Source organism: Watersipora subatra, chromosome 8, assembly GCF_963576615.1.
Source record: "Watersipora subatra chromosome 8, tzWatSuba1.1, whole genome shotgun sequence".
NCBI classification, from domain to species: domain Eukaryota; kingdom Metazoa; phylum Bryozoa; class Gymnolaemata; order Cheilostomatida; family Watersiporidae; genus Watersipora; species Watersipora subatra.
Window position 1 is genome coordinate 58559054 of NC_088715.1, and position 13007 is coordinate 58572060.

Genomic DNA, 13007 nt, shown 5'->3' on the forward strand with positions numbered 1-13007 from the left:
TAACAACTTTGCTGTTTTGCTCACACTTTCTACATAATACTAACAACTTATTGTGAAGATAGTTTTTAAAATGTAGAAATTATAAAACTTGGTATGGGTGTTGATCAAATATGCAGGAGGGATAAGATGATTTGAGATGTCAAAAAGATGGACTCTGAGGGATGTCAGCTAATCCTTCATATTTGTGTTTACGAACTTGAGATATAAAACCTTTTTTCCTCTCCTTCCCCCTACCCTGTCTCTTTCTCCAACCATGACTGTCTATGGCTGTGATAGCAGATCTCCATTCAGCTTGATTACAAACAGTTGTCTGCCATGAGTTTTTATGACCTGCCTCTATTTTGAATTCTTCTTAGCTATATCTTTATAGTGGAGTCTATGCCTGCCTTTATTTTTCTTACCATCATACAGTTGTGAGTATAATAGTTGATGTGAAAGTTAATGTTATTTCATTCTGTGTGCATGGCCCAACCATCTCAGACTATTTTCAATAGGCATGTCAGCCGTTGATGATAAGCTAGTTCGTTTTCAAACTTCTCTGTTTGTGATTTTGTCCTGTTACTTAATACAAACAGACTCTAATCACAAAGTGGAAAACTTTTAGATGCCACTGAATCAGATACAGAAACATTTGTACCGATACAAACAAAGCCCTTAGCTTGTAAACATGGCAGCCATTTATATACATTTATTTATAATAAAGGTAAATAATTAAATCAGTGATTGCCATACACTCACAACACTGGGAAATGTTGCCACTTTTTAAACTAAAAACTTGGTCAGAACTTACGACCTTCTTCACGAGCTGATATAGCATCCTGACAGTAGAAAGGCTGTTCACATTTTCAGCATTGTGCAACTGGTTGTCCATCACATTGTGCATCTAACTGTCTTCTGGCATAGACAGTTACATTAAAAAGACTTGCATCATATTACTGCTAAGACAGCAATAATGGTTTTTAGTTTACCTAGTAACACTGCAGATAAGTATAAAACAGGCAGCTTTAAAACTTTCAAGATGTTAAAGTGTCAAGTCTGAGAATCACTAAGATAGACTCATGCGTTGGTTAGCTGTATTTTCTCCATCTCGACAGCCTCCTGATAGTCCGGCAGCCTGGCATCATTGTTAACCGGAGCATCTGGAACAAGCAAAGATAACAATTATGTACCAAATAGGTAGCATATTGACTCAGTATAATAGTGACACACATTATCATAGGAAATAACCAAATCTCTGCAGCCGAGTTATATGCATATGCTGGTTTGCATATATTTGCTTAGCCATCGCCTGATGAACTCAATACTAAATCAGAAAAAACAATAACAGCAGTTCATCTAGACCAGGGGTGCCCAACCAGTCGATCGCGATCTACCAGTCGATCTTCAAGTGCTTGGCAGTCGATCGCGGGATGATTTTAGGATAACATATAATTACAACATAAAATAATAATTATTCACTAACTAGCAGCAACTACTATTGCTGCTGTAAGTTACTAAGTAAAATAACGCAGTACCAGACTGCCAGCCGTGACACTCCAAAACCTCCCCTTATGTCACCCTTACTCCACCTACACGTTTTACCAGAAAACACCGTAGTGCCAGACTACACCAGTAGGATTACTCACGAGTCACCAAGACTCAGAAAGACGCTTAACAATCCTTTCTCGCTACGACAGCACAGAGTCACAAGCTACGCGAACGGAGCTTGGATTCCCAATGACAACATGGCCGTTCTTACTCGTCCGGTGGCGCATGCCCACGAACCCTTCCGAGCTAACGGCGGGCACCACGTGACTACTAACTCACATTTCCCCCAGCTTTTAAGAAGCTACCAGCTATCCCTCATAGTCATCCAAATACTGGGGACGCCGTCGCTCTCGCTGCGACCGCCTGAGCATTAACGGTTGAAGCTCAGGTTCATCAGGATCTAAATCCCCGGACGGAACCCCAGCAGTCTGAGGCTCACCATCCATGTTTTGAACTTCATCCTCAGCAGTCTGAGGACCGTCCTCCACATCCCCCTCCGAGACCTCAGCCACCTCACAGGGATGCAGCTGAGGCGGTGGGGGAGCAGCAGAACCGCGTAATCTATCTAGATTAGGCCGGCCGTCTTCGACCAGTTCACAGATGCCGTTTTCCCTACTACGGTCAGTGCCAAACCGCCGTTTACGGACATCCCTCACATGCCTCGGCATGCCATCCACGCACACGTTGTGCTTTGAAACGACTCCGGTAATCACTCCCGGTGCCCACTGCCTAGTGCACGACGGAGTCGAGGGTTTCACCCACACCTCATCGCCGACAGCAAACTTGCCTTGACTGACCTCATCTAACCCGCGTAGATTGACGTCGAAAGGCACTCGCCAATAATATCGATACAGATTATTCGAGGGTACCGAACCCCCATCTGTACCCTTGCGAGGCGTGACATTATACCAGAACGTCGCCTCCTCGGGGCTAATTCTTCCCCTCTCGGCAATCCTCTTGATTGTCCGGTGATTCCTCTCAACGATTCCGTTGCCACTCGGGGCGTAAGCGGCACGAAATCTCAGAGAAACCCCCCACTCGTCAGCGAACTGTGCAACAGTTGCTGACCTAAACGCCATGGAATTGTCCATTAACAATTCGTCACACGGCCCTCGCTCAATTACGATCGTGCGTAACTGAGCCACGATGTGCGCTGCCGTCTCACTTGGCAAGCGGCGCCAGATAGCGAAACGTGACGGCCCGCAATCAACCATGGACAGGAACACCTGGCCGCCATAGTGAGTCACGTCTATGGCCACCCGGCACCAGTTCCCCTCGACAGCCAAGCTGCCTGTTTCCACGAGGTTCTCACCTCTCGGAGCCGGGTCAACGCGCTGACAGGCCTCACAGCCAGCCAGCTCGCGTTTGACCTGCTCCCGTGTCAAGTCACTGCGTACTTGCTGAGCAAGGTACAGCGTTCTCTCGACACCCAGATGGTGAGGCAAATGAGCCGCCCACACAGCATCCCCGAGGGTCTCGCCGGTGAAGATGGCAGCAGCCATGCTCTCGGCCTCGCCTCCACTCATCCCACGATGCCCGAGCCACTTCTTGGGCACCCTCGTCATCCTATCCGCCTTGTTTTCCACAGTAGGTACAAGACGCATAGTGACCGATAGGCCGTACTCGGTGATCGTATCACGGATCACCCCCAGCCGACGCTTCACCAGCATCTCTGCAGCACTTTTCGTGCGAACACGATTGCGCCCGTCAATTGTATTTGACATCCAATTGACAACTGTGAGAGAGTCAACCGCCAAGGTGAAGGTCTTGAACCCCCACGCAATAGCCAGGTTAACACCTCGTCCCACAGCTTCCAATTCGGCAACATTGATGTGTGAATGGTCTGACTCCTTCCTCAGCCACGACGCATCCTCAACAATGCTGCCATCAACCTCGATTGCCACACCGAGGCCCAGAGAGCTAGCATCTGTCCACACAACGACCGAACCGTCCGGTCTTACGTGCCACGGACCCCTAACAGGGTCCTCCTGGCATACCCTTGTGTAAAGCTCACTAGCTAGCGAGCTGACCTCCTTTTCAACAGGGGCATCCCAGGCTCCGTTGCATCCTAGCCGCTTCAAGAAGCTGCAATAGGGCCGCAACCACCCAGCCACTGGGTAATGACCGACAAGTCGGCCACAAAACGAGAAAAGCTCTCTCTTGGTCAGCCCAGCTGGCTCAAGATGAATTTCGGAGAGTGCAGTTCCCCTCGACATCTGCAAATGTCCACGAGCATTTCCTTTCAGAGAAATGCCCAACAACCGACCTCCATCAAGGCCCTCCGGCTCTTTCGTCACCAGTCCATACTTAGCAAGGTGCTTCCTCAGCTCCTCCACGCCAAGCACAGACTCCTGCACCACTATATTGTCGATATAGTGGTCAGTCCCTCGTCGAACCCGCTCGTCGAGCGAAAGAACCTTGCCTAGGATTTTGGTCATGATCCTAGGCGCACACGAAAGCCCGAAGCCTAAACGTGTCAGCGCATAAGGGACCCCCTTATACTTCACGACCTGGTATTTCCACAGGTCCTCCGAAACATGGATTTGTAGGTACGCGGACTTGAGGTCAACTACCCCAAGTCTGCCACGCAACTGTCTCCACTTTCGGACTTTCTCGCCGCACACAGCGACCGCGTCACCTCCTGTGTGACTCTCGACAAACGCGTTCAGCTCACGGTAGTCCATGACTGGTCGCACTTTATCCTTCGTTGGTTGGAACACAGCCAAAAGGGGGATAATACCCTCAATGGGCCGACTCCACCTTTTCAACCAACCTTTTGAGATCCAGCTCTCAATTTCAGCACAGTACCGCTCATGCAGGTTAGGTGCCCGAGTACACTTGTACTCCGCGACCCGGGTCTGCAATCCTTTCGGAGATTCCCCGGACCACCGCCAGCTAACGGTCCATCGGCCTTGGGCAAAAGTGGCAACAAAATCGGGGTCGTCGACTCGCAGTGACACCAGATCACCACCCAACCCCGACAACGGTGCCACCCCTGCCACCCCGCATGCGCAGCCAGCCCCAGTATCCTGCCCAGCAGGTACTCCACAGCATCCGTTCTGATAGGGTTTCCCCCACCTGACCGAATACTTCGCATCACTTCCTCTACGGACAGTGACGCCTCCCATGTGGTCAATGACGTCGCCACCCAGCAAGCAGTCAACCCCAAGATTGCACAGCTTGTCCATAACGAGTGCCGTAACGCCGAAACAGTGTCCCTGTACACCGACGACCACCCGACACTGACCCTTCACATGAGACGCCTTACCATCCGCTGTCAACAGCGGGTGGCCCGGCCTAAGTCGGGTTGAGCCTGTCAACACCTGTGGACTTACCAGAGTCCTCTCGCTTCCAGTGTCAACCAGACACTGAAAACCGCAACCATTCAGAATTGCTCGAACGACCGGCATACGACTGCTCGTCGTAGGCTCGCCAGTCGCCCCGGACAGCCAAGGACTGTCCCGCAGTACACTCTTACTGCTTGCATGTGACCTCCAGTGCACCACTAGAGGTACTGCGTTATTTTACTTAGTAACTTACAAGTATATAGGCCGAAATAGCTTGTAAGTTACTAAGTAAAATAACGCAGTACCAGACTGCCAGCCGTGACACTCCAAAACCTCCCCTTATGTCACCCTTACTCCACCTACACGTTTTACCAGAAAACACCGTAGTGCCAGACTACACCAGTAGGATTACTCACGAGTCACCAAGACTCAGAAAGACGCTTAACAATCCTTTCTCGCTACGACAGCACAGAGTCACAAGCTACGCGAACGGAGCTTGGATTCCCAATGACAACATGGCCATTCTTACTCGTCCGGTGGCGCATGCCCACGAACCCTTTCGAGCTAACGGCGGGCACCACGTGACTACTAACTCACAGCTGCACAGCACTTTACTAAACTACTGCACTAAAAAAGTAGTTTTAATAATAACATTATTTACCTATTATCGTTGTTTATGTATAGTCGTGTTTGATTGTGTATTTCAAGACCAACAAAAATACACGTGAACGCCATTCATAAGTTCCCAGCACAGGACCGCAGAAAAAGCCGATAGGTCCGCACTCGATACAAAACCGTGTATAGTTCTTCATGCACCCAAAATAACTTTTGTTAAAATGTTATGCAGCTTTCTGCTAGCAGTCGATCTCGTTTTTTCTTTTTGAATAAAAACATAAACCCATTCTCACTAAGGTAGAGAATGAATGTTTTTCCTTTAAAATTATGTTACTTACTGGATCACTGCATTATATAAGCATATATGTGGAACTTAATAAAGGTGATAGGCTCACCACTACAGGCTCAAGTTTGTTTTTAATTTTTTGTTTCGGGGCTTCGCTAGACTAGTCGATCTTTGAAGGCAGGCAAATATAAAAGTAGATCACATGTCTAAAAAGGTTGAGCACCGCTGATCTAGACTGTCGTGCACTGAGATATATAAAAAATATTTCTGCACTGATTATAAGTACTAGTAACCTGGTGGCCTGTCATGAGAGACTTTCAGGTGTAATAAGTAACTCTATAATTATTCCAATCACAGCAAAACAGTCGGTTGACACAGGTGCAAAAGTATTGGTCTACCAAGCCAAAGTAGAGAGTTTGAATTCTTTTGAAAGCAACCATTTTTTATAACCTCAAAGTGTGGTTTCGGACAGGCGGACAGACAGACGGACACACGGACAAGCAGACGAACATGGTTCTGGCTAGAATAATAGTTAAATCTCTTGGACCGTTGGAATTCATGAAGTTGACTATGGCATTGCATTTCTCTACCAAAGTTGTCTTTTAAGTTTTAGTAGAGATTACTTATTCAATTTAAGTTTACATTGACAATATAAACAGTAGTACATAGATAGAATTTATAAAAAAGTCAATCTAATTTATTGCTACTACAAAAGCATACCTCATGAGCACAATATATACTAATGGCTATGTAATATTATCATGTGATTTCCTCAATGCGTACCAGCCAGTTATTCAAGAGGGTAAAGAATGCTTGCAGTTCACTAGAGTTCATCATAAATGACAAACCAAATGATAGCTGTCAATATTGTAGATTTTTTTATAATTAAAACCAAACCAAAAAATTATTCCAGGAATATTTTTATTGTTTATTATTATTGGTGAGTATGAATGATAGCCATCGCCTTCTTTGTATTCATTTAATAAGACTCAGAAACTCTTCTGACTTTTGAATCCATGTTGAATCCATGTTGAATTGTCGGAAATGAGTGCTACATGGATATTAAAGCATTTTATTTTTGTGTTACAATAACAGTTTCCAACTGTCACACAATCACAAAATTCTATACATTCATTCAACGTGATGAGTGAAATGTTGCTCAATATGGAACTTCAACCAGTGACATTCAGTTTATTAGACTGATGACTTAACCAACTGAGCTAATCAGCCGTGTTATAATGTCTTCTGAAGCCTCAGAATAACTTGTTCTCCCCGCTTTATGACAATAAAAGTGAACAGATAAACAGACAACGGCCAATAATACAGTAGATTTTGACAAAACCTAACCAATCTGAATGAGCTAATTATCAGGATTTATCATAGAAACATTATAAATGTTCTAAATAGAATTATAAAATGAAATTCAATAGAATTGCAATGAAATAAACTATAAATGTTTTAAATAAATGGCTACACCGCACCGCAGGATGTTCTTTCACACAGCCAATTACCGTAGTACAGTAATGCATCACGATTTATTACACAGGCACCATTGAAATACAGTATTAGCTAACTTTAACAATTATAACATTCAAATACACATTTAGGATTGTCATGGTAACCTTCTCACAAGCAATCAACTTCTACTCCACTGTCTTTACTATAACAAGAGCCGTGTCTGTCTATCTATCTGAAGCCACGCTGAAAGAGTTAGGGAAAAATGCATTGCACAGAAATTGAACTCAGCCATCCGGCTTTGCAGCCAAGCACTGTACCAACTGCGCTAAAGGACCATTTTGTGACAATGTGGAACAATTACGCACATAATGATTATACATGATGACCTCTCACTAGTGTACTAGCAACAATCAGACTTGCCTAAAAATGTTGTGTGCAGAGCTGACTAGTACAAAAGGCTCAGATGGAAAAATAACCTTGGTTCAAAAGCTAATTTATAGGTTATCGAACTTCTCAAGATTCTCAGACTTGTAATTGATAAACAACCGAAATCCTAGTACAGCATAATAACCTGGACTATCTTCTATGCGCTTAACCACAAATATACATAATCCAGCTTTGCGGGGCGTAGTCATTGGTCTCACCTCTGCAGTAGTTCTCTAAGCTACCACTGTATTCAGATAAAATATCAGAAGGTAGAAATATGTTCTCCAGAGTTGCATCTGCGTTGAGGTCAAGGGGATTGTCTCCAGGTCTCATCTGGTGAGGCAGAAGTCTTGGCCTTATCAGTTTCCTCATGTCCTTCAGACATAAACAAAAACATCATCAGACACTTATACCAACAAACCAACTGTCAGCATCTTCAAGGCAGATCTTTGGAGCGGGCGATATGAAAAATCTCACAATGCCAAAAGCTTGCAAAATTTTGTTACATGTATTTGAGCGAAATTTGCTTACAAATTTTGTTGTTTGAGCAGAATTTGCTAACTCTGGTCAATGTAGTCATACTCTCCAGAAAACAGCTACAGATGCTTTTAAACTGATTTGTTTATCATATAAAGTTTGAGTAATATTATTGTATAAAATAGCAATCACTGAGATTTTGTTTGAACAAAGAGTCTAAGATATTTGTTATAATTTATTCTAAACTAACTCAGTAGCGATGTAGCGCTATAATAACAATACATAATACAATAAAAAACATGAGGTGCCACTTAGGATTGTCAGGTGATAGTTGTTGCCATGCATTCCAGCGGTGAAGGTCAAGAAAAGCAATTTATTTAGCATGGAATTTGTAGAATCGAAAAATAGTTCTTTTGTTTGCAGTACAAAGTGGGTGTTTTATTGAAAATTGAGGCAATTTCAATAAATATATAGTGTGCATAGCAATATTACTGCAACTTAATGTCAGCAACAACCATTTGCACATAATAGACAAAACAGTTTTTTTAGTTCCACTTCAACTTAGCCAAATGTCTAAAACCTTGAGTTGTGGAGCCATTGACATTTTTATAGAGGATATATATATATATAACAGCTAAGATCTTGAGGCGAGTGCTTAAACTCCCAGGTCTCTGGTAGGAGACCCGAGTTAGAGCAGAAATTACCACCCATACGGGTTAATCGGGGTGAGGCAACAATTTATATATATATATATATATATATATATAAAACTCCAGCCTACACTGACACAGATAAAAAAGACTCACAAGATAGCCCCCGTTAGTGAGCAGCATGTTGATTATTAAGTAGATCATATAAATAGGAACAAAGATGATGCTGGAGCAGGCCATGAGCCAACCAACTGAGATTGCCCACTGAGGGTAGGTGTAGGTGTAGTGTGCTGAGAACTTGTAGTCAAGGGTGCTGTAACAGAATCAATAACGCTAGTTGTTTGCAGAAAGCCAATTTGACTGAGAAGCAATGAGTAAAGGAAAATACATATTTGATATTCCAAAAATAATCATCAAAATATATTTAATATAATTATGGATACGGGTATAGTGCTGTGGCCTAGCGGTATTTGGTAGTGAGAGCCATTCATAGAGCAATCATATTCAATTCATAGAGCAATCTAGTGAAGAAGAATGTGATTATTTTGCAGATTATTCTTTAGACCTACATGCTCACTTTAAACATCAGGCATCAGAATTGATACTAACTTCATATCATGAAACGCAACTCCAAATTATGCAGCGTATAACTTAGTTATAATTACACCACAATGTGGGGAAAATTTATCAAGCTATATCTAAAATTAGGTCATGAAGGTTGACCTAAATCACAGAGCCAAAGTAAGGTGCCAAAATAAGTAGTTGATATTGTGACACAACCTTTTAAGGTGTCATTCTAGTTGTACAAAACAATTGTTTTCATTAGCCATTATCACTTGATCGACTATATCTTACCAGTAACTGATGCAGTTGAGAACGAATACGATAAGTATGATGAGAGGAGTGATAATGATGTAGAGCCATTTGATGATAGATCTCAGCGGAACATTCCGGATTCCAAACATCATGTCTACATTGTCTAAGAATCTGCTCATTCCTGCAGCAGAAGAGTGTAATGAAGTCTAACTAGAGCAATGGTGTAAAAAGAGCAGCTGATTCATAGAGTGATCCATAGAGATGCTAGAATAGATTAACTGTTGGGCTGTATGACACATACATAAATAGGGCAAAGCTATAAGAATTTCTTTAAATACTTTTGAATTCCCATGTTTTATCTATTCACTTTATCTTTTCCACTCGGCCTGAATTGCTTTTATCAGTATTGGCCGGTGAAATAAAATTAAGATTAATTTAAATAAAATGAATTTAAATAAATAAATAAATGTAAATAAAATGAATTGTTTGTATCCGTGCTGTACCTTGGATGCATATGTATTTACCAAGCTATAAGTTGCACGATAAACATAACCGGTGTAACCTGCCCAGCTATTAGTGCAGCTTTACAACAAGAGGGAACAACTCTTTACAACAAGAGTGAAGATGTAATCGAATGATCAACTGAGATGCAGAAGTAGCACTTCTTAAACAGAACTAATAATGCTGAGGGTAAATTGCTTTCAAATAATATATTACTTTTGCAAACTGTAAAATTTTTTTGCAACTTAACCTTTTTTAAATTCCAATAGGCCTACTTTAATACCGACTGCGAGCGAAGGCCCTTTGAACATGATCTCTCTTTTAAGCAGCATGAGCACAACACAGAATGAAAAAGGCATTCAGAGAAAACTAGTTGGCAAATCGCCAAGTCAATAAACGAATGAACTACTAGTTATAAGTAAATTCTGTTCTATCAAAGCTCCTACAGGAAGACTGACGATGATAAATAGATATGCAGGAGATCTTTGACTTACGATGTTGATCCGTTCATAAGACACGATGTAATTTGAATTTCTGTGTAAGTCAGAAAATCCTAAACAAATTACTCAGCAGTCTTATTATTACCTAGTTTTCCCTCTATGATGACGGCAGTTCTTTTTTCTGATGCATTACGATTAGAAAAGCCAAGAAGGCCAAAAAAAATAAAAAAAACTCCAACAGGCGACAGAGCGAAGAACCGGCAAGCACAACTAAAATGTCATATCACTGGAACTGAGTGTCGCACTAGTGCTGTCTTCCTCCCCACAGGCACAACAAAGTGTATTTATCTCCTCACCACTAGATGGTTGAAGAGTGGAATAACAGAAACAATTGTTTTTGTTGCGTAAGTCGTAAGTGAAATTAAGACAGAAAAACCTTGTTGCTATCGCTGTGTTTCGATGACACGGTTAATCCTTGTTGCTATCACTGTGTTTCCATGATGCGGTTAATCCTTGTCGCTATCACTGTGTTTCCATGATGCGGTTAATCCGCAAGCTTACGTCATCCGCAAAATGGAAACAGCGAAAACCTGACAATCAACCCGTTTCGTTACTCGCAAATTTTTATCAAATATTTCATGCTTGCGAAAGATAGAAAGCTTGTTCCACTTTAAACATTTTTCATGGCTAAATTTTTCTTATTTCATGTGTGCTGCTAAGTGAGACAGGATTGCGCCGCTATGACCTCTGAAGGTCATGGCGGCCTCTGTGGGTCATAGCGGCCTCTGGAGGTCATAGCGGCCTCTAGGGTCATAGCGACCTATGAAGGTCATAGCGACCTCTGGAAGTCATCTTTTTAACAAAACGACCGCCCTAGTCCGCAACATGCGAATGTCGACTGAAACATTGGTCACATGGTTGGTAACATATCCTCAGCACAATAGAAACATAGGGTATGCCCTGAGATGTGATGCAGAGCAATGCCTTCATATGAATGATATGTTTTTAACAACCATTTATGTTGTAATCCAACTTTGGCAGAGAGAAAAGCCTTGTTAAATGCATGCGATGTTTACGTACCATACACATGTGCGACAGCGATGCATTCCAATAGAGCTACCAATAGAATTATTCTGCTGCCAGAATAAAAGTCAAATATCTGGAAGACATACATTCCTCCCTACAAGCGTACGTAAATTTTGTGCTATAAACATACATATATTCTTCCTACAAGCAAACATACATTTGGTGCTACAAACATGCATATATTCTCCCTACAAGCAAACATACATTTTGTGCTTCAAACATGCATATATCCTCTCTGCAAGCATACATACATACATTTTGTGTTACAAACATATATAATTATATATATTCCTTCCTACAAAAATATGTATATTCCATGCTAAAATTACCCATACAATCCTTCCTACAAACATGCACATCTTTCACCCCTGCAAACATTCCTACATTCCTCTTACAAATAATCAACATTGTTCGCTGCATTTTGTAATGAAATCTAGTGAAAATGACCAAGAAACCCATGTGAAGAAGCTATGGGTACAATTTTACCAGCTTTTGTTTAAACATGCATAAGAAATCTAACCAAAATATAAATGAAATTTACAGAAGTTTATTTATTGGTAACATAAAAACATTAAAAAAGCTAAAGCATTCATAATATATTGCCATAAAAAACTTAGGTCAAGAATAATTTCAGATGATAAAGCGTGTATGCAACTCAACCCAACAAACATATAATAACGAGCTATGCGTGTTACTTACCTCAATAAGTTACATATTATAGGAGTTGCCTTACCTAACCTTTACTTTTAGTTTAGTGGTACTCACCTCTGTCACCATGCATAGCCCTACGAGGTAACAGACGATGCAAGCAACACCCGTAAATATAGTTCTTCGATGACCCTTTCTAAGGAACACTGGGAAAACATCGACAATTGTAGCCACAAGCCCTTCTTGCTGAACAAACTGTAACAAATAGTAATTAGGTAAAATACCCTTTGTGTAGCATATACAACATTTGTAGTACTAGGTGGTACTAGGTAGTACTACTAATACAACTCTTAGGAAATAGATAATTCTGGACATGAAATGAGGAATCATGCTCTCTTGACTGGCTTGTGTTTAGATGATGAGCTTATCTTGAGCGAAACTATAAACAAATGTTTAAAAAGATAAAATTTGTTTTCTGACACCAGATCCTGAAATCAGATAAATTTCACCCTTTTTATAGAGGCAGTCAACAGAAGCCAGATTTTCAACATGCATTGTATAGGTTAGTGACAAGGCAGCGTATTATGCCTTATACGCTCAGTTTGAAACTGAAACTAAACCACTGTAGGCTAAAACTGTTTTTCTAGCTTGAGTTCAACAGGTTCTTCATCAAATCATCATGTTTTGTAATCAGTTTCAACAATTCTTTTAAATTTAAACAATAAAATTAAAAATAAAAGCTTATATAATATAGCTAAAGGCGCATGTGTAATTGCAATTATGACAAACA

At 41.7% G+C, this 13007-nt stretch overlaps 1 protein-coding gene across 1 annotated transcript in view; it reads right to left on the reverse strand.

Annotated features, from left to right (window-relative positions):
* Positions 1-688: 688 nt before the first annotated feature.
* The window catches only part of LOC137402109 (sodium- and chloride-dependent taurine transporter-like), a 37654-nt gene continuing 25335 nt past the window's right edge, over positions 689-13007 (reverse strand). The window contains exons 12-17 of the mRNA XM_068088574.1: positions 12335-12472; positions 11564-11663; positions 9582-9723; positions 8883-9039; positions 7818-7974; positions 689-1139 (exon numbers count right to left, since the gene is read on the reverse strand). Coding sequence (XP_067944675.1) covers positions 1057-1139; positions 7818-7974; positions 8883-9039; positions 9582-9723; positions 11564-11663; positions 12335-12472 — 777 coding nt within the window. The 3' untranslated portion in view covers positions 689-1056. The remainder of the gene's footprint in view (positions 1140-7817; positions 7975-8882; positions 9040-9581; positions 9724-11563; positions 11664-12334; positions 12473-13007) is intronic.